The 23,665-nt window shown below is 36.9% G+C and overlaps 1 protein-coding gene across 1 annotated transcript; it reads left to right on the top strand.

Annotated features, from left to right (window-relative positions):
- The first annotated feature begins 16,864 nt into the window (after positions 1-16,864).
- On the top strand, positions 16,865-22,804 carry LOC139851343 (protein NLP5-like). The gene is made up of 6 exons (XM_071840361.1): positions 16,865-17,094; positions 18,273-18,377; positions 18,594-19,536; positions 20,146-20,193; positions 20,294-21,101; positions 21,553-22,804. Exons 3-6 carry the CDS (start codon positions 18,667-18,669, stop codon positions 22,392-22,394), a joined length of 2,568 nt encoding a protein of 855 aa, XP_071696462.1. The 5' UTR covers positions 16,865-17,094; positions 18,273-18,377; positions 18,594-18,666; the 3' UTR covers positions 22,395-22,804.
- The last annotated feature ends 861 nt before the right edge of the window (positions 22,805-23,665 follow it).

Below are 23,665 nucleotides of genomic sequence, written 5' to 3'. Positions count from 1 at the left end.
TCAAGATTATTATTAAGCCAATTATAGTTGGATGTATTATGAAATGGTGTGCATGCCATCAACTTTCGTTGTAAAGAAAGTTTGTCTTTTAAAAACGAATGCAATGTTTGTAAAATGTATCATATAGAGGTCAAATACCTCACGATGTAATCAACTATTGTGAATCGTTTATAATGTATATGAACGGGTCCTTTCAGTTGGTATCAGAGCGGTGGTCTTAGCGAACCAGGTCTGCATTAGTGTGTCTAACTGATAGTCGTTAGGATGCATTAGTGAGTCTGGACTTCGACCGTGTCTGCATTTCAAAAGTTTTGCTCATCATTCTTGTCTTAAATTACCTGCTTATCATTCTTTGTCTAGACACATCTTATTGCACTGATTGCATGAATAGTGTATAGACAAAATTCATATCTTAGCGTATCTGCTAATTCATATCTTAGCGTATCTGTTACTGTAAACTTTGCCTGACATATTCCGTAAATTCCTCCGTAATCTACGAAACCTTTTGCTCTATATAATTATAATACCACCCGATAGCCGGAAAATCATTTCATATCGAAAAATTCTTTATTCAATCGTACGAAATGGAATTCGTCATTAGTACAAGTCCCTCGGATTCCGAAATGGAATCCCACTCAAGTTCCGAAAGCAGTGTGACCGGAATGGATCAACCAATTAGTCATCATCTATTCTGGATGAATTGGGGATGGGTTCGTATCCTCCTTAATCATTGGAGACAAGAAGAAGGTGATCCCTTCCATCCACCACATTGCCCTCTTGGCGAAGAACCTGAAGCACTTACCGGCGAACCTATCCGAAACACCATCTTCTCTCTTATTTCTAGAGTATCTCGTCACGATTACATACTACACCAAATTCTAGATTTTATTTATCCGCTCGTCCGAACCGACAATCACCCCGGTGTAATAGAAGAAGTCAACGAGCTTCGCGCTCGGGTAGTGGCTTTGGAGAATATGGTGCAAAGGTTACAAACACCAGCAGCAGCACCAGCAGCATAAACAGTACCACCATCAGCAACACCAACAGTACCATCACCACCACCAACAACAACATCCACATCCCACACCGCAACATCACAATATGTATCTCAAACATCAACGTCATACGCCCTGTAAATATCCAGGAATATCAACAACAACAAACGATGAAGTATTAATTCATAAACTTCATTGAAGAGATATCTCTGCGGCAGTTATGTAATCTCCAAAATCTTAGAGATTATTTAATTCTGACCGTAAATCAGATGAGTGAACGGAGATGGTAGAGTAGAAACTTTGATCGAAAATGGTGTACGATTTACAAGCTAGAATTGTTTTACCAACAGCATCAACAGGACCGTAGCATCATCAACACAGTCAGTGCCGTCAGTATCGTCAGAATCAACAGCACCTGTAACATCACAAACTCTGTCAGTTCAAGAATCATTGTGGACATCATTACGAATCAACAACAAATATATTGTATCAACGAGTTATGAAGTATTAACTCATTTCCAATCGAAAGATTTATATGTATATTTTATATGTATAAATTTTTAAACCATAATAAATCTTCCCGTACTAAGCTATTATGTGTGAATCTTAACTACTCAGTTAATTCATATTACAAATATGCAATGATGTACGTCCTTCGTCCGCAACTTAACCATCATTAATTACAATCTCTGTCTCAATTCAATAAAAAAATCCAATTTATACTAAATCAAGTGTATTATTCGAATATATGTTTGATTTTACGCTTTCATCATCGATGTACTCGAAACTTTTCAAATAACATCATTCGTACCTTGCGAAGTTCACAAGAATTTCACGAAAACCAACAAATAACAAAGTAATGATTCATAATTTCAATATTATTAAAGAAATACTTATGCAATTTATAAAGTTTTAGGGATTACTCAATTCTAGTTCCAACCATAAAACAAATGAGTTTAATTTAATATTAACTCATTAAATCTATATTACATCTAAAGAAAATATACACATATATTTTCATAAAGACTGTAATAAACTTCTTTTGTACAAAATATTAATTGTGAAAATTTTTTTAATGGGTAGGTAATACTCGAGAGATATATAAATTCACAATTAATATATTACATTTTTCGAAACTGATTCAGCAATCATCAACTATACTCCCTACTTTCACAACAATATCCATTCTTTCATATAAATCAAAACAATCATACTCATTCAAATTCAATTACATATTCTGATTTTGAAATCGCATAATTCAATTCAAAATATAACCAGTATCATCACTCTTAGATTCCTATATCTTTCAAAGCTATACTTTGACTTCAAAACTGTGTTAGAACATCATATGTATTAACGATTACAATATGTGCTCAAACCCTTCGAAATTCCTGAAGACACTTCAACTAAGGAACAATCGAGATGATGATCCAACCACATGTTACCCACAGTTATACACCTGAAAAACTCTCAAAACCCAAGTCATAGTTCGACACGTATTCGTGTTAGACCCTTTGGCATTTACTAGCTAAAATAACTTTTCAATTCCGTTTCAAAATAGACAGTTTTGTCACAGCTCCAGCAAGTCATCTTCGACTTCTCAATCAAAACAGTCTTATTATAACCTCGATAGATACGTTGCCCTTTCGCCAACGTTACCGGGGAATCATTTATATTCACCACATTAGCAATAAACTTACCAACAACTTCATTGATCTTTGACTTTCCAAAAAAAAAAAATCATTATAATTATCGAAACCCTATCATATACTCATTCGTACCTTATAACAAGAATTGCCATACCAATTATTGAGAATCAGCAATCAGTATTTTGAAACCTCGCAGCATGTCTACATCAACAATTACATATACACACAACGTCTACCTCCAAGACTTACATTCTTTGAATGAGAAATTTCTGAAAAACACCCTAAACTGCGAACCAGTTCTTGAAATTTTGAAAAATGCTGATGAAGCAGCAAAAACTGTAAACGACCTTAACAGTAAAAAGTTGGATGATAAAGGATAGTATATTGGCAAAGCTCAGAAAAAGAGAAGCTTTGGAACTGGAAAACGGATTGAGCAAAGTATGAATGAGGATGTGGACAAATCACAAAGACTGAACCTGCCTTCAAAGAATCCAAATGATTCAGTACTTGCTGAAGTCATTAATGAATACCGTGCTCCTGACTCTAAACCCTTGCGGACAATATCCTTCATCATCCTCTGATATTAGACATTCTAAGATATCATCGTATCTTTCATTATAAATATCATCCATACTTCTGAATATATTTTTATAATTATTCTTATCTGAAATCATTTACCTCTTCGCGCTATCTGTATTATATCATAAAAGAAACTATTTTAGTTTCTAAATTCTGAAACATTCAAGTTTAAAATAGGAATATTCTTGAAGAAGTGTTGGGAGCTGAAGCATGAGTTAGTATAATATAATGACACTTGATCAACGTGATTATATTACAGTAATTCATGCTAAGTTTCTAAATGAAACATGATGATTCACAGATCATAACGTCATCGTGTGCTATGTTACACGACTCTTGTATTCTCTTTGATCTCTAAATATCAAGAAAATATTTCTTGATGATTCGGCCTTTTCCGAGGTATTCTGGTAATTTGACAAGTCAAGATCGTGTCATTACAATTTCCTTCCTAGAACATTAACAATGTTCATTCCGAAATTTATATCTGCGAATTCTGGACCATTACAAGCGGTGCTTAATCGCAAGAAGAAGAAACGGAAGGACAAAGCTCCGAACTAGAAATGGGAGTATAAATCATAGCAAATAGAAGAGAGCATTAACTGTGGATGACAATGATTATAGAAGAAGCAAGGACTTTGAAATATAAGGGAAGATATAAAACCCAACAACAACTCAGAAATCACAAACCGTATATATCAATGCATATAGCAATATAAAGACACGGGAGAACTAAAAACACTATAAAACCAAGAGTATAGTAGAAGTAAATAGATTCTTCCGGAGGCAGATGAAAAAGAAGAGCGACAGATATGAAAGTGAGGAGTATATCAAGAATCAGCACTGGATGAAGCATATTGACAAATACTTTAAAATATAAGTTGAGAATGTGTGAGTTGTAAGAAAACAAATGAGGTGGATTTATAGTGAAATATCCGACAGAGAAATCAAAATGGATTATCGCATTAATTCGAAGAGGATCATAATTTCCTTAATCGCCGAATAATAAAATCCAATATAGATTACAAAGATTTTCTTTTCGGAGATCAATCGTGATGACGTCAAAAGATACGACGAATCATTATTATCTTATTTCATTCATTTACGATAACTTCACTCATACGCTTCGAGTAATCGAATTATTTTATCCATTCTTCTTGAACATGATAAAACTCTATAATCGTTATAATAACATTCTCATTGTTAGTCATGACGACCTCTATCAAATTTCTTTAACGGGTAGGTACTGTGACGACCCGGAAGTTTTCGACCAAATTTAAACTTTAATCTTTATATTATTCAGACACGATAAGCAAAGTTTGTTAAGTTAAATCTCAAGAATTTTAAACTATGTTCATACATTCATTATAACCTCGACCAAATTCCGACGATTCACGAACCGTTATATATAAATAGATATGTATATGTATATATATATTATAACTTGAGAATATTAATAAAGTATTAAACGTATAATACTTTACACGAACGTATTTGTTTCAATATGATTTTCGACGAAAAAAAAATATATTAAATGATTGAATTATCAGAAACATTGAATTATGATTACAAGTCTTTGTTGAGAGGTCCACTATGATTTGAGAAAATCTATTCCTCTTAACGATATTCAGAATAATTTGTAAAGCTATTTATAAATAAAAACAAAAAGTGTCATTTACGAAAGTTAGACAAAAGTTAGTGGAGAATTGGTTTCCATAATATTCTATTAATCTATTTTCAAACGTACAAAGACGTTTTCAGTTTAAAAAGAACTTTATTATTAAAACGTATATAACTTTTATAAATATCTAGAATCACTTTTGACAACTCATTACTTAACCAGTATAATAAATATAATGATATTTATATTTTATTTCATTAAATATATATAACGATTTAAATTAATATTATATATATTTATACGCGTATTATACATACATAGTTTTTTATACTTTTACTATACTTTAACTTTACCTTTACTTTACTTTTACTTTACTTTAACTTTAATAATTCATACTTTAATAATTCACTTTAATAATTCATACTTTAATAATTCACTTTAATAATTTATACTTTAATAATTCACTTTAATAATTCATACTTTAATAATTCACTTTAATAATTCATACTTTAATAATTCACTTTTATAATTCAAAAATCTATTATAAATAGAATTCAATAGGTTTCATTATTTCATAGAAACTTGAAAATATATTTCTCTAAACTCTCTCAATTGATATATATATATATATATATATATATATATATATATATATATATATATATATATATATATATATATATATATATATATTTGCTCTGTATTATTTCAAGATATTATTAGTATACATAAAATATTACGACGGAGTGCTGTCCGAGTGATTTCAAAATAGTTTTTTTGAATGAGTCGAAGCTAAGGAAATTATTGGTTATAGCTATGGAGGTGATGGGTATGGTTCATGGGTATGCTCGTGAGGTCAATCTAGTGTTTATCATCTCCGTTGCGTCTACGTACTTTCCTGCAATATTGAATCTCAACATTGATACGTTCGTGAATTCGAGGCCAACCTTGCACTTATTAAATGACGTTATATGTATTTTTACTACGAAATACAGTATTGTGAGTTTCATTTGCTCCCTTTTATATATATTTTTGGGACTGAGAATACATGCGCTGTTTTTATAAATGTTTTACGAAATAGGCACAAGTACTAAAACTAATTCTACGTGGGTTTAAACCAGAAATATACCCTTAGCTTGGTAACATTAAACTACTTGTCTATGTACGGTAGGCGCGAATCCTAAAGATAGATCTATTGGGCCTGACAAACCCCATCCTGACTATGGGATGCTTTAGTACTTCGAGGTTATTTTAAACACACATGATCTGGTGTACTTCAGAGGGTAAAATATGAACGTTAAGGCTTGTTACCGGGTGCCTACAACTTATAGAATACTTTTATACACTTGCGAGTGTACATATATTTATATACGGAAATCTTGTGGTCTATTAATATATTGAAATGTTTGTTATGATAAACCTGTGAACTCACCAACCTTTTGGTTGACACTTTAAAGCATGTTTATTCTCAGGTATTAAAGAAATATTCCGCTGTGCATTAGCTCATTTTAAGGATATTACTTGGAGTCATTCATGGCATATTTTGAAAGACGTTGCATTCGAGTCATTGAGTTCATCAAGATTATTATTAAGCCAATTATAGTTGGATGTATTATGAAATGGTGTGCATGCCATCAACTTTCGTTGTAAAGAAAGTTTGTCTTTTAAAAACGAATGCAATGTTTGTAAAATGTATCATATAGAGGTCAAATACCTCACGATGTAATCAACTATTGTGAATCGTTTATAATGTATATGAACGGGTCTTTTCAGTTGAGGACCTTCGGACCGATTACTTGCACACCTTTTCCGAACCGACTTTACGACTACATTATCATTGTGAGTTATAGCATTCCCTTTTTACTTTAACTTATTTTGGGAACTGAGAATACATGCGGATTTTATGTTTTACATACTAGGCACGAGTACTTAAACTTATATATGTGTGGGTTATACAACGGCATAAACATTCCCTTTAGCTCGGTAACGTTTAATCATTGGTTTTTGAACCGTGAACGCGAATATTAGATATGGATCCATAGGGTTTGACATCCCCACTCGGGCTAGTAGCGCTAGCATTTAACAAGTGTTTAGTACTTCGTAGACATACGCACTTGCCAAGTGTACTTTCAGGGGGTATAAACGTTAAGTTAGTTACCAAGTGCCCACGGTTAACATATACTTTATCATACTGTTTTGAAACGCTCTTTGTAGCACTAAAATCTCATGGCCTACCTTACATACTGTTATACTTAAACTATAGCTCACCAACCTTTGTGTTGATGTTTTTAAGCATGTTTTTCTCAGGTGCTTGAGGTTAGCTTCCGCTGTGTACTAGTCATGCTGTAGACACCCGCTGCTCTAGAGATGTCCTGCATGAATGTTTACTTTTGCATTCATAACTTTTGTACTTTTGAACTATGACTTGTAACGACCATTGTGGTCACATACACTTATTATTTGCTTCTACTTAGTGAAGCATGCTTTTGGATTGTAAAACATTCGATGTTGGTTTAAACATCACTTTATTATTGAATGCAAACTCTTTTTGAAAACGCATATAGTACTTAACCTTGTAATGATCCTGTTGTTGATGATTCGTACACGATGGTTTTGTACGGGGCATCACATTTGGTATCAGAGCATTGGTTGTAGGGAATTAGGTTGCATTAGTGAGTCTAAGACCGACCCGAGTAGAATTCACTAATAGGACTAATCTACAACTTGCTAGTTTACGTGTTTTCGCTGAATTTACTGCATGCTGCTGCTTACTGTTACTGCTATATGCCGTATGCTACTACATGATTTCACTACTGCATGTTATTACTTGCTTTCGATTGCATGCTACCTTCGTACGATTTGCTGTTATTGCCATGCTACTTATTGTTATACATGATTTAAACTGTTGGCCTAATACGTGCTTGCTTTATGACTTACTGACATGAAAAATTTATTTTTCCTTGTTCAGATGTCGGATGTACCACCTGCTAGCGTTTTGGGCAGTTCAGACTCAGACCCCGTCGCCCCACCTGTTGCTGCTGCCGATACACCGGTCCCGCTACCCATTAGTGATCCCGGCGCTTCTACTTCCGGAGCCAGTAGTAGTACACCTGCCCCAGTGGCTGCTTCCGATGGACACGTAGGCCCTACGAAGATTCCAGCTCCGTCTGCTCCCGGACCCTCGGGGTCACAGCCCCGCATCGGTGGGATTGAGATTCCCGCGGAGTTTGGGGAAGGGCCATTTCGTAACCATATGCGCAAGCCTTGCCGACGCACTCCCGACGGACGTTTAGTGCCGATTCTGCCAGGCAGACACAGACAGATGTTGGCTGCCTTCGGACTGCCAGTTGAGCCACCCGTGTCGCCACCACACGATTCAGACGACGGGTCTTCCACTGATGCTCCATCAGATGATCCCTCTTCGGATGACTCCAGTGACGACGAGGACCCTGCTGATATACCTATACAGGCACCCTCCACCCCGCCGAAGAAGCGGTACCGTCCTGATGGCACCGTTATTCCAGGGGTGAATGGAGGTCGTGCTTTCACTGACGCTTTTGGTCGGCGTCGGAGGGTTACTGCCCGTAAGCGGCTTGTGCCGTACCCTGCCGACCCACTCATACGTAAGGCACCTCATTACGTGCTGACTATTTCTGGAGCTGGGACATCTGAACCTCGTTTCGTGAGGGCTGCACCACCTGCACCACCGGCACCATCTGCACCACCGACACCACCTGCACCACCAGCACCGCCTGCCCCACCAACTCCCACTGTCGAGGAATTGACAAGGGAGGTGGGAATCCTCCGAGCTCAGGTTACTGAGCTCGAGGAGCAGTTGGCTCAGGTTTTAGACATCCTACACCCACCTTCACCGTAGGACTTTTGTATTAGATTTCATGATGTAATCTAGTTGTAGCTGTTGTATTATTCATGTATTGTACGGACTTACTCAGATGTATGGAACTTATTATTATTAATGGAACTTTGAGTTATTTAATTCTTGCACGATGTTCTATTTACATTACTGTACGATGATTCTGTGGTATTTGTACCTAGATGCGTTATTTAATAACATGCGATGTTTTGATTCCATGTTGGTTACTATATACTGCATTATTACTATTTGCATACTGAATTTTGACTTGAGTCAAAATTTTTGTTTAGAACATCATGGCTAACGGTCGATTCACACCTACTGCTGCTCAAATTGAAGAGATGATCCAAGAACGTGCAGCCGCAGCCCTAGCAGAAAGAAATCTCCAAGCTCCACCGCCACCACCACCGGTTATCCCACCCGTTCGAAATGGGTGTACTTACAAGGAATTCCAGAGCTGCAAACCGCATAACTTCAGTGGAACCGAGGGACCGGTTGGTCTCACCAGATGGTTCGAGAAACTTGAATCAGTATTTCGAGTTAGCAACTGTTCGGAGGACAACAAGACCAAGTTTGCTTCGTGCACGCTATCTGACGGCGCGCTAACGTGGTGGAACACGTTAGCTCAAGCGAAAGGTATCGATGAGGCGTATGCTACGCCATGGGAGGAATTCAAAGTGGCTATGATTGATGAGTATTGTCCGAGAACCGAAATCCAGAAGATGGAAATCGAATTAATGCAGTTAAAGGCCGTTGGGAACGACCTTGATGGTTACAACATGAGATTTTTGGAACTAGCCCATATGTGTCCGACAATGGTCACCCCGGAATTCAAGCGTATGGAGAGATATTTCTGGGGACTCCCTAAGTCCATCAAAGGAAACGTCACATCGTCCAAACCACCAAATGTTCCCGAAGCAATGCGCATGGCGCATACCTTCATGAATCAGATTCTTGTTGATGAGCCAGAGAAGGCTAAGTTTGAGGCTGGTAGTAGCGAAAAGAGGAAATGGGACAACAACCACAACAACCACAACAATAACAACCACCACAACAACAGGGGGAGAACTTATGACCATACCCCCGCCAAGAGGCACAACAACGGTGGAAACCCCAACCCCAACAACAACACCAACTCTAACCCGAACTACAAGGGAACCTTACCACAATGCAAGAGGTGTTACAAACACCACACTGGGTATTGCAATGTTGTCTGCGAGAAGTGTCAACGGGCTGGGCATATCGGAAAAGACTGCAAGGTCACCACTTTGAATGGGAAGCCGAATACCAATGGACCTAAGAAGTGCTACGAATGCGGGCAGACAGGCCATTTCAGAAATGCTTGCCCAAACAAGCGAAAAGATGGCGGGCCACCTCGTGGTAGAGCTTTTAATGTTAATGCAAGGGATGCACGCGATAACCCCGACTTGGTAACAGGTATATTCACAATCAACAATCTTTTAGCTTCTGTCTTGTTTGATACTGGTGCGGATAGAAGTTATGTATATAGACATTTTTGCGATAAGATTAATTGGTCATTAGTCCCGTTAAAAGAGAGTATGCTTGTCGAGGTCGCCAATGGAAAACTTGAGAAAGTTGACCATATTAGTCGTGGAGCTATTATCAACATAGCTGGTGCAGATTTCGAAATTGATTTGATACCTATCAAACTGGGAAGCTTTGACGTGATCGTTGGTATGGATTGGTTGAGTAAGATAAAGGCTGATATTATCTGTGGAGATAAAGAACTTCGCATACCATAAGGAGATGGCGAACCACTGGTTATCTATAGAGAGAGATGTACCTCGAAGTTGAACCTCATTAGTTGCGTGAAAGCGCAAAAGATTATGAAGAAGGGACGTTTTGATGTCCTAGCACATGTGAAAGCGGTAGAAACTGAGGTGAAGAGAGTGAACGACGTTCGAATTGTGAACGAATTTTTCGATGTCTTCCCAGAGGAATTGCCTGGATTGCCGCCGCAGAGAGCAGTAGAGTTTCAGATTGATTTAGTGCCAGGAGCTGCACCTGTAGCCCGCGCACCTTATAGACTCGCACCTTCCGAGATGCAAGAATTACAGAGCCAACTACAAGAACTACTTGATCGAGAATTTATCCAACCAAGCTTCTCACCTTGGGCGCACCTGTGTTGTTTGTAAAGAAGAAGGATGGATCCTTCCGTATGTGTATCGACTACCGTGAGCTCAACAAATTGACAATCAAGAATCGGTATCCTCTTCTACGAATTGACGATCTTTTTGATCAACTACAAGGATCGAGTGTCTACTCAAAGATTGATTTGCGATCCGGTCATCACCAGTTGAGGGTGAAGGAAAGTGACGTGATGAAAACTGCGTTCAGAACTCATTATGGTCATTATGAGTTTCTCGTGATGCCATTCGGTTTGACAAATGCACCTGCCGTGTTCATGGACCTTATGAATCGTGTCTGCAAGTCGTACTTAGATAAGTTTGTTATCGTCTTCATAGATGATATCCTCATCTACTCTAAGAGCGAAGAAGAACATGAGCAACACCTCCGATTAGTGCTTGAACTCTTAAGACAAGAGCAACTTTACGCCAAATTCTCCAAGTGCGAATTTTGGTTGAAAGAAGTACAATTTCTGGGTCATGTTGTGAGCGATCAGGGTATCAAAGTTGATCCCGCCAAGATTGAAGCTATCAGCAAGTGGGAGACCCCCACTACTCCGACTCATATTCGCCAATTCCTAGGTCTCGCCGGTTACTACCGAAGATTCATCGAAGAATTTTCTCTGATTGCGCGTCCTTTGACCGCGCTGACTCACAAGGGCAAGAAGTTCATTTGGGAACCCGCACACGAATCAGCATTTCAAACTTTGAAGAAGAAGTTAACCTCCGCACCTATCCTATCACTTCCCGAAGGCAGTGACGACTTTGTTGTTTATTGTGATGCATCGAAGAGTGGTTTTGGTTGTGTACTGATGCAACGATTAAAGGTTATTGCCTATGCTTCTCGACAATTGAAGATTCACGAACGGAACTACACTACTCACGATCTTGAACTTGGAGCCGTTGTCTTTGCGCTCAAATTGTAGAGACATTATTTGTATGGAACTAAGAGCACTATCTTCACCGATCACAAGAGTCTCCAGCACATCTTCGATTAGAAGCAACTGAATATGAGACAGCGTCGATGGATTGAGACGCTCAACGACTACGATTGTGAACTCCGTTATCACCCTGGCAAGGCCAATGTTGTAGCTAACGCTTTAAGCCGAAAGGAGAGGACAGCACCTCTTCGTATTAGGGCTCTGAACATCACCATCCATTCGAACCTCAACAGCCAGATCAGAGTAGCCCATGATGAGGCTCTCAAGGAGGAGAATATATCTCACGAACATTTGAACATACTTGTCTCTTGATTTGAGGTTAGGGAGTCTAGACTCCGATGTTATGCCGGAAGAATTTGGGTACCTCTTTATGGAGATCTACGAAACTTGATACTTGATGAAGCACACAAATTAAGATATTCGATTCATCCTGGAGTAGGCAAGATGTACCACGACCTTAAAGAACAATATTGGTGGCCAAATCTTAAGAAGGACGTTGCGACTTATGTTGGTAAGTGTTTGACTTGCTCGAAGGTTAAAGCCGAGCATCAGAGACCTTCTGGGTTGCTTCAACAACCGGAAATCCCACAATGGAAGTGGGAAAGGATAACGATGGATTTCATTACCAAGCTACCAAAGACGGTGGGCGGATACGATACTATTTGGGTTATTGTTGACCGCCTTACCAAATCTGCACACTTCCTAGCGATGAAGGAAACTGATACAATGGAGAGACTTGCTCAACTTTACATCAAGGAGGTTGTATCTCGTCATGGTGTACCTTTATCAATCATCTCCGATCGCGATCCCCGTTTTGCTTCTAGATTTTGGCGTTCTTTGCAAGAAGCCATGGGAACCCGTCTTGACATGAGTACTGCTTATCATCCTCAGACTGACGAGCAAAGTGAACGAATGATTCAGACCTTGGAGGACATGTTGCGTGCATGTGTTATTGATTTTGGAAAGGCCTGGGAAAGGCATTTGCCACTCGCCGAATTCTCGTACAACAACAGTTATCACTCTAGCATTAATGCTGCACCTTTTGAAGCATTGTATGGCCGTAAGTGCCGATCTCCTATTTGTTGGGCCGAAGTAGGCGAAAAGCAAATCACCGGACCCGAGGTAGTCCACGAAACGACGGAGAAGATTGCTCAGATCCAAGCTAGACTTAAGATTGCCCGTGATCGCCAAAAGAGTTATGCCGATCTTAAACGTAAAGACTTTGAATTCAACGTTGGTGATCGTGTAATGTTAAAGGTTGCACCTTGGAAAGGTGTGATCCGTTTTGGAAAACGTGGAAAGTTAAACCCATGATACATTGGTCCTTTTGAAATCTTGGAACGTGTTGGACCCGTTGCATACCGTTTGGATTTACCAGCACAATTGAGCTCAGTTCATCCTACCTTCCATGTGTCAAACTTGAAGAAGTGCCTTGTGGCACCGGAACTTATCATACCACTGGAAGAACTTACAATTGACGACAAACTTCACTTTGTGGAAGAACCTGTTGAAATTATGGATCGTGAGATCAAAACTTTGAAATGTAACAAGATTCCGATCGTCCGAGTACGATGGAATGCCAAACGAGGACCTGAGTTTACTTGGGAGTGAGAGGATCAAATGATGCGGAAGTATCCTCACCTTTTCCCGACTCCTCCATCTACCTCAGCTTAAAATTTCGGGACGAAATTTTCTTTAACAGGTGGGTAATGTAACGACCCTGGATTTTCCAACGTTTATTTATTAATAATTATTATTATTAATACGTGTGATTAAACAAATGTATATTATTACATTTACATGTTGCCATGATACACTATACTTGACTTTTAAGTGCCCGAAACGTCTTTGTGACACCCGAAACTTCACGAATAATATTTTTAGAGTATTATTTACATTCATGATTAGTTTTATTAATCATTTTAATTAACTATGGTTATTAGTTAATTACTTGGGCCTTTAGTAGTGTTAATGGACTTTTAATTGGATTAACTTGTTACTACTTGAAACTTGGGTTTTATTTAATGTTAGTGGACTTAAAGAGCCCACCCTACATCTTAAAGGAGTTAGTTAGCCCATTTATGTATGTAAGTATTACTTTGAATTTAAACTAAATTGGTTATGTTACATGGAATCTAGTTATCATCTAATCCCCATGCATGGCCATCCATTAACCACCTTTAAGGACAACTTCATACTAGTAACCACAAAACAACTCTCCCCTCCCTTTTTTCTGCTGTAAAACCGTGACTTTGGGTGGTGCACAAAGGGATTAAAAACTTTTTTTTTACATTACTTGTTCACTAGTAAACCTCATTCATCTCACACACTTTTACTTGCTTTCATTTTTACTCTCCTTTCTCTCAAGGTTTCTTTCTTTCTTGTAAGTAACTTGAGACAACTCTTTCTTCTTTTCTTCTTGCTAAAACCGAATTCATACATGCATAATCATCATCATTCTTTGTTTGATTCATCTTTTGTTACTTGTAGTTTGATTACTTTGTTGTTGTTACTTACTTACTAGCTTTCAAGAATCAAACTTGTTAGTTTGATTCTTCATTTTATCTTGTTAAAACAAGAACAACAAGAACATATACTTTCAAGTTATGTTCTACATTTGTTATTTTTAAAAGCTTTATGTTCATGTGTTGATAAACTCATACTTGTAACTCATGTTAGTAAACTTTAAAAGTTTACTTTCTTAAAGATCAAACTTTGGTTTGAATCTTTAAAGTATGAACAACCATGAACAAATTACATGTTTACTTAGTTTACTTCTTGCACTTTAATTTTATGTAATTAGTTTAAATGGTCAAGTACTACAAGTTAGTCTTGATCTCATTAATCTTGAACTAAAAGTCAACCTTGAAAGTTCAAGAACACACAAATAAGTTTTCTTTAAATATAACTTTGTATACTTATGCTTGATCTAGACTTTTGGGTCTTGGATCTTCAAGATCTAACTAAGAACCATGTTCTACGCCTTAAGATCTTGATTAGTTAGTTTATTTTCAAGTTTAGAGTTCAATATTTCTATTATAGTTCATGTAAGTGTCAAACCTAAGACTTTGATGTAACTTTGGTTCATCAAACTACATGCAACTCTTAAGTGAGTTGTGCTTCATGTCTTAGACTTGCACTAGGGTTATGATGGTCAAGACTTGGTTAAGATGATGTAGATACATCAATGAGTTGTACACTTGAAGCTTTATGCATCAAGGATGAGAACCATGATGAACATCAAGCACCAAGACCACCGAAACTCACTTAAACTTACTATTTCTGTCCAAACCCTACTGACCTGCTGTTTCTGTAACAGACCAGTAGACCTGGGCTACTGAGACCATGATTTTTAGATATAACTTTTCTAGTAGATAACTTTTCATATAGGACTCGTCTTAATCCGAGTTATGGTTTAGGATTTATGGCCCTCCGATCGTCACTATGTCCTTTAACGTTGTGCAGAAATTTCTGACCTACTCGCACTTAGACTGTCGCCACGGTCAAACGAAGACGAGTTTGCTTCTGTAAATTTTACCACACTTAAGGGACTCATATACGGAGCCATGGCCACTGGTCTCACCTTAATTCAGTAAGGGTAGAGGCCGTGGTGACTGACTGAAGTCAGCCTTTGTTGTAAACTACCTTCATGAACGAAACCTACATTACCCCTTTTGTTAAATGATGAATGATGATGACCCTTAAGACCTTATTTACATACTTTTAAACCTATTAAGACGATTTACTGACTTAGTACTATTTGCCTTAGGTTGAGGACCTTCGGACCGATTACTTGCACACCTTTTCCGAACTGACTTTACGACTACATTATCATTGTGAGTTATAGCATTCCCTTTTTACTTTAACTTATTTTGGGAACTGAGAATACAAGCGGATTTTATGTTTTACATACTAGGCACGAGTACTTAAACTTATATATGCGTGGGTTATACAACGACATAAACATTCCCTTTAGCTCGGTAACGTTTAATCATTGGTTTTTGAACCGTGAACGCGAATCTTAGATATGGATCCATAGGGTTTGACATCCCCACTCGGGCTAGTAGCGCTAGCATTTAACGAGTGTTTAATACTTCGTAGACATACGCACTTGCCAAGTGTACTTTCAGGGGGTATAAACGTTAAGTTAGTTACCAAGTGCCCACGGTTAACATATACTTTATCATACTGTTTTGAAACGCTCTTTGTAGCACTGAAATCTCGTGGCCTACCTTACATACTGTTATACTTAAACTATAGCTCACCAACCTTTGTGTTGACGTTTTTAAGCATGTTTTTCTCAGGTGCTTGAGGTTAGCTTCCGCTGTGTACTAGTCATGCTGTAGACACCCGCTGCTCTAGAGATGTCCTGCATGAATGTTTACTTTTGCATTCATAACTTTTGTACTTTTGAACTATGACTTGTAACTACCATTGTGGTCACATACACTTATTATTTGCTTCTACTTAGTGAAGCATGCTTTTGGATTGTAAAACATTCGATGTTGGTTTAAAGATCACTTTATTATTGAATGCAAACTCTTTTTGAAAACGCATATAGTACTTAACCTCGTAATGATCCTGTTGTTGATGATTCGTACACGATGATTTTGTACGGGGCATCACATATACGAGCATCGAGTGTGGTATAACTCCTTCGGGTAAGGTTCAAACACAAGAGTCAACCTTATTTCAGAGAGGAAACTACAAATCTACAAACTATGGTACACAAATTATTAAAGATATACAAAAATTGAGCAATAGATAAAAATGTTCGTGGTTATGGGACTCCTCAAAAGCTATCTTTTTCCCTTTTGCAAATTGCCAAATTGCTTACCTATCCAGCATCCACACACACCAACACAAAATTCTTCATTTTCTTGCCTACTTTCTATATTTTATTATTAAATTATTAATCAATTACTTACAACTTATTATTATATTATAAATTTTATACACAAACAAAAACTCCATTATTTATTTGAATCTTACATCACCCATTTTTATCTTTGGATATAAATATTTCTTTCGTCATCTCACATCTTAAAAATTGAATCTTTCTTTATTTATGTTTATTTAAACCCATAAAAGTATCTTCTCTCTCCACCTCTGTATCTATATCTATACGTGTATCTATATCCCTCTCCGGATTAAAGGTTGACCAGCCTGCGTGATTCCCTAGAGAGTATTATGGTGGGGTTGTAACAAGAATCTTGAAAAAACAACAAAGGAACAGCCTCTCTTTCAAAAAGTTAGTCGAAATATGAACCAAAAAAGTTGATTATAACAAGGTATTCAGATTATTTCTATGTGGGTCTGTCTGATTTAGACCAGAAACTGTAAATCAAACAGCTTTTTGGAGTTATGATCTATGTGCTTCTGTATCTGAAACATCCCCACACAAGATTGCTTGAATTGATATATTCCCCCATTTTTTTAAACCTTTAATGGGTATTTTTGTAATTTTACTGTTACCCAGATAAAAATGTTGTGAACCCATTACTTGGAATATTCAAGAATCTGAATCTCATTAAAATTTCTTGTTCTTCTACTAATTGTTCAATTTTTTTATTAAAAATAAAAATTTTATTCTACTTGTGGTAGAGTTTGCAAGTTGGAATATGATACAATCTTGGGAAATCTGTAAGAAATATTTATATTTGTTTGTTAGTTTATTTGTTTGTTTTCTGACTTGCCTTTAATTTGGAATCTTAAAATCTAGTAAAAATAGGTCAGTTGAACTATGGTCTGTTCATTGATTGATCCTTTTTTGTTTCTGTAACTAACTTTTTGTGTACTTTGACTACTATTCATAATACTCCAGTTGATAGAATCTTTTGATTTGCCAAACATACAATCTTTACCACTTTTTGGGTATGAATAAACATGGTTTAATTAAAGTTTGTAGGGTGTTCATACTTTTTTTCTTTCTTTTCCATCAATTTGACAGATTGGATGTGCAAATGAAAAAAGGTAGTGATTTTGGATACTAGTTGTAGGATTTGGGAACAAGATTGTATTTTGAAAATGGGTTTTCTTAGTTATTCAAGATAGTTATTTTTATTATTGATTGATGTGCTTTCCCCCTTCCAAAAAATAAAAAAATCCAGATTTTGCTTGAGATTTGAACAATAGAGTTCTTATTTTTAGATCAAAGTTGTGGGAATATGAGTACTATTGCTGTATAACTTGCTTGGATATGGATTTCTTGGTGTTAAATTACTTTGTATTTGGTTTGTCATTCATTTGATTCATCTGAGTAAATTTGTGGATCTTTCTTTTTCCCCAATCTTGACATATATTTAGATAAAGTTTGTGTGAATTTGAGAACAAAAAGTTTTGAGCTTTTTAATGGCTTTGTGTTTAACATGTTTGGATATGACTTTTTTGAAGTTAATTTCATTGAATTTGAATGTTAATCTATTTGATTCTAGTAGAGTTAATTTATTTCTTCTTTCTTTTTCGACAGATCTAGATCGAGGTATGAACAAAAAAGTTGTGATTTTTGGATAATTTTTTCTGGGATTTCATGTTCAAAATTAGAGCCAGTGATGGAGCCATGAGAAGCTAGCAGGTGTGGTCTACCTTCTATAAGATATTTACAGAAATGTTCCAAAGTTTAGATGTATATTCATAAATTTTATAAGTTAATATTCAGTTTTTGAATATAATAATGTGCTTTCTCCTAATAAGATGGCTAAATATGGTGAAAAGTTCTGCAGCATTGAATTGTTTTTGTTGGTTTAGTTACTTACTGTTAATTTTCTTTCCTTTTTTGCAATATTGCCAGATATTGCTTGTGTTAGAACAGAGAATTTGTTATTATTAGAAGTTTGTGGGATTTTGTACAAGATTAGTTCTCAATGGATGATATTGGGTTTTCTCCGAACAACATGTTCGGTAATCCGGCCGAATCGATGATGGATTTCGATTACATGGATGAACTCTTATTAGATGGATGTTGGTTACAAGCATCAGACGGGTCCGAATTCATAAATAACATCAACAATAACATTCCAATTTTCGACCCTTTGTTTCCATGGCCAACTTTGGGGCTGAACAACATACCTCATCTCCCCGAAGACGTTCAAGAAGAAAGGGCAAAATCGTCAAATGTCAATAATATTTCCGTCAGTCAAAGTCAAACTGAAGACGGGTCAAAAACCGATTATAGTAAATCAGTTGGATTTCAGAATCAATCAGGAAACTTTCTTGAAAATTCAGAGACGAACCAAACATGGTGGATCCCACCCAGTATGAAAATCAGTGTGAGAGACAGATTGATTCATGCGATCGAGAATATAAAACATTCGACACTACACAAGAACATGCTTATTCAAATATGGCTACCTGAAAATAGAGAAGGAAAGAAAGTGTTGAGTACAAGTGATAAACTTTTCTCACTTGGACCAGATTGCCCTCAACTTTCTAATTATAGAAACATATCTAAGGGTTTTCATTTTGCTGCCGAGGGTGATTCTAAGCATATTGTTGGATTACCTGGAAGGGTATTTATGGATAAGGTACCCGAATGGACACCTGATGTTCGGTTCTTTAAAACTGAGGAGTACCCGAGAGTGGGCCATGCTCAACAGTTTGATGTTCGAGGGAGCGTTGCAGTCCCTATTTTTGATCAAGATAGTCAAAGTTGTATTGGTGTTATTGAGGTTGTTATGACTACTCAAAAGACTAATTATACTCCCGAAATTGAAGGCGTTTGCAAAGCTCTCGAGGTATAATTGTCTTCTATTTTGACATTAAAAATACATTAACCTACTGTTGCAATTGTTTTGTTACCGGTATAATGAGGACTGTCAGGATTATGATAACCAATATACGGGTTACATTATGTATATATATAATGAGGTCTATGATAGTGCTTACATTAACAATTTGCTTATTGTTAGATATATAAGTTTTTGATCTAAACTTAATCTTTTAACCCCCGGAAAAAAACTTTCTGAACTAAACGGATAGATAATTCTATACCGGTTTACTTTCCACTTAATGATTTGTTTTTGTACAGCTCTTAATTCAATAAGTAAAAGTGTTGTTCCTTTGTCACTTAATCTGTCACTTAAACTGAAAATCGGTCTGTTTCTTGGAGACATAGAATCATACATCCCTTTCTAAATAGAGGCAAATAGAAATAGCACTTAATAAAGAAAAAAAGTAAACATCCCGTGTTTGGTAGTGATTTTCTGCTGTTCAATTATACAATAAACATATAAACACTTGAATAAGCAAATCTTAAACGCCCCCTATACAATTCAAGCATGATTCGTAATCTTGTTAAGATTTAAGAAATGATTAAATGTCTTGAAGTGTTCTGTTTTTGGCAGGCGGTTGACCTTAGGAGTTCTGAATCGGCGAGCGCGCAGAAATTTAAGGTAATACAATGTTGATTACAACACTAAACTAACGAATTAATTCAAGTTTTATTACTAACTTTTATTTATTGGTATTGATATTGAATAAATACATTGTTAGGTGAGCGATGGTTTGTATGAAGCCGCACTTCCTGAAATTCTCGAGATTTTAAAATCTGCTTGCAAAACTCATGGCTTACCGTTGGCTCAAACGTGGGTCCCATGTATTCAACAAGGAAAAGGAGGATGTCGGCATTCAGACGCAAACTTAATCGACTGCATATCGACTGTGGATGATGCTTGTTACGTGCATGATTCCCGTTTTAAAGAATTTCAAGAAGCGTGTTCCGAGCACCATTTGTTAAAAGGTCAAGGTGCTGTTGGAACCGCTTTCAAAACAAACCAACCATGTTACTTACCCGACGTAAAAATGAAGACGAAAACCGAGTACCCATTATCGCATCATGCTCGGATTTTCGGTTTGTGTGGGGTTGTTGCGATTCGACTTAGAAACACTTACACGGGAAATATTGATTATGTTTTGGAATTCTTTTTACCGGTTGATTGTAAAGATCAAGAAAAGCAAAAGAGTTTGCTCAACTCGTTATCGGTTGTCATACAAAATGTTGGTCGAAATTTAAGGATTGTAACGGATAAAGAGTTGTTGGAAGAAGGTTTGACTGTTTCGGCTAGTGTAGAAAAAGTGTTGAAAGTTGAAGAAATTGTTACGGAACAGTCTGTCGATTTGATTGACAAACAGGTTAATGATTCTGGTTCTGGTGAGGGTAATTTGGGCAATTCATTCAACGATGGTATTAAGCGACCCGAGAGACGACGTGGCGGTTCAAAAACGGAGAAAACGATCACTTTAGAGATGCTTAGACAGTATTTTGCTGGCAGCTTGAAAGACGCTGCTAAACACCTCGGTGGTAAGCATTTTTTAAATGTATTTAATGATTGATGTTATATTGTCAATGTTTTTCGAATAATGAGGTGTTTAGGGCTGTCTCATTGATTTATACGTCTCTGTTCTAGATATAAAATTGGACCCTTATAAACGTTTAATTGTCTTTACAATACATATACAAAGAATACTACTAAAAATTTATGATTATAATTAGGAAAACAAGTTATCATATTGTTTCCGAGATCTCTGAATCAAAATGACTTCTGATTAGAGGTATAATTTCTGTCAAAACAAGGAAAAAAACTTTTTATTTGTTGCAAGTTCTTTTTGTTCCACTTGTACTAATAGCAAAATGAGTTCATATAGAGGTTTTTTATAAAAATTTTAGGCTCTCTTGGAATTTCAGGCCCTATTCGATGGCCTATCTTTCACACCCTCTAAGTACATGTAGTGTGTGTTTTTTGTGATTGCAGTTTGTCCAACAACTTTGAAAAGAATATGCCGGCAACACGGGATACAACGATGGCCTTCTCGAAAGATCAAGAAAGTTGGTCACTCATTACAAAAGATCCAACTTGTGATGGATTCTGTTCATGGGGCCCCGGGTTCGTTCCAGATCGAGTCGTTTTATACAAACTTCCCGAACCTTGCTTCTCCCGACCAAAAAACGAGCTCGGTTTCACCTTTAAAGCTCCAAATGATCGACTCAAATGTCTTCGAGGGCGTCACCAAATCACTTTCCCCGTCATGCAGTCAAACTTCAAGTTCCGGACACTCGTCTTCAAGTGGGACCCACCTGTACCCGCATCCGCACACGCCGACGGGTGCAGATATCCGAAAAAATGTCTTGAAAAGAACCCGTAGTGACGCCGAAGTTCATGTGTCAATCTATAGTCGAGATAAAGATCGGGATACGGATCAAGAACCGGAACAAAAGGTCTTTCAACGATCTCATAGCCATAAATTGCTAACCGAGTTTCCAACAACCTCAGCGCTTCCCCCAAAGGCTCGAGATGAAAATGTTCAAAGAGTTAAAGTCACTTATGGTGAAGAAAAGATACGTTTTCGCTTGCAAAAAGATGGGGGATACAGTCAATTACTTGAAGAAATTGCTAAGCGGTTTAGTATAAACAATATCCATGAGTTTCATCTTAAGTACTTTGACGATGATTCCGAATGGGTTCTTTTAACGTGTGATGCTGATTTGGAGGAATGTATCGATGTTTATAGATCGTGCAAGAGCGGGACTATTAGACTAGCTCTTTTGGAACCTCACCAAGTAGGTGGTAGTTTAGGTAGTAATGTGTTCTTATAAAATGTCAACCCTGGTTCAGTCACTTGTCTTTGTGATGGGGCCGCCGTCTCCAATGGGCCTGGTTGAGGGATAATTACGGGTTTTTTTGGTAAAACCCAAGAAGATTCGGGTTATATGCCAAGAAGTTGTCAGCTGATTCTAATGTGCGAGTTTGATGCATATGTATGACGATGAAACCAGTGATTCAGAATATCTGCGTTTATGCATTGATAGGTTGTACTGTACGATACAATCGGGAATAGCAGTTGGTGTAATACGGTCTTGATGAAAGTTATATTTAGTGTAAGATCATAGGTTTGGTAAAATGTTTTTATCACTTTTTACGGTCAAATGTTGTACAAATTATGTAATAGGTACATTTATTTATGATGTTGTAGTGAATTGTATTATATGCCTAAGAAGTTGTACATTGTTGTTAGCTCTATGTTGAAAAACAATAGAAATGGAGAAAACTGGTTTTTGGATCTGTTATATGAAGATTGTATTGTTTGATTTTGGTTGTGATTATCTGTTCCGTACTTGAGATAAGATCTAACGAATTCATGTCTTATATCGGGTCTATCCATTACTAATCATGTGCATGGCTGGTTATCAACTAACAAACTTTACGCTATCCAGCTTCGTAGAATAATGCACGGTACATGGCTGATGGCTCCATGTCAATATGTCACACTCTGATTTATCACCCGCTACTAACGTCGAAATGATTAAGCGCTGAATAGTTCATAATCTGTAAACCCACTACTAACGTCGAAATGATTAAGCGCTGAATAGTTCATAATCTGTAAAGTGCAATATTTGCATGTGGCTTGATGGTGTCACATTCGAGGCCTTCACACTGCATTACAAATGGTCTTAATCCAACTTATAACTAGCCCAGAATATTTTCTAATTTATAGGCAAGGATCACACATTTCATTTATGGAAGGAATCATAAGTGAATATCTACGGGAAGTTAGGTTTTTCCTATATATACGAACCATAGACCTTCATTCAAAAGGCTTACTACTCTCGATTTTCTACTTATATTCACATAAACCTGAAAACCACTGGCCGTCAAACTATTTACACATTTGCTGGTAAATGATCTGCATCAACCACCCTCTCTCCATGTCTTCACCTCGATTAGGGTTAACCACGTACTTCAGAGAGTTAAATGTTGACTCGTTCTTAATCTCATTATTACACTTTCCTATGTAACTTGTATTATGTTGCTTGATCTTTATGATCTATTTATATGGGGGATGATTCTCACACACACTTTTTTGATC

This window comes from Rutidosis leptorrhynchoides, chromosome 6 (assembly GCF_046630445.1).
Source record: "Rutidosis leptorrhynchoides isolate AG116_Rl617_1_P2 chromosome 6, CSIRO_AGI_Rlap_v1, whole genome shotgun sequence".
Lineage (NCBI taxonomy): Eukaryota > Viridiplantae > Streptophyta > Magnoliopsida > Asterales > Asteraceae > Rutidosis > Rutidosis leptorrhynchoides.
Note: the sequence above shows the minus strand (reverse complement) of the source record. Positions and strands in the feature narration are given on the sequence as shown.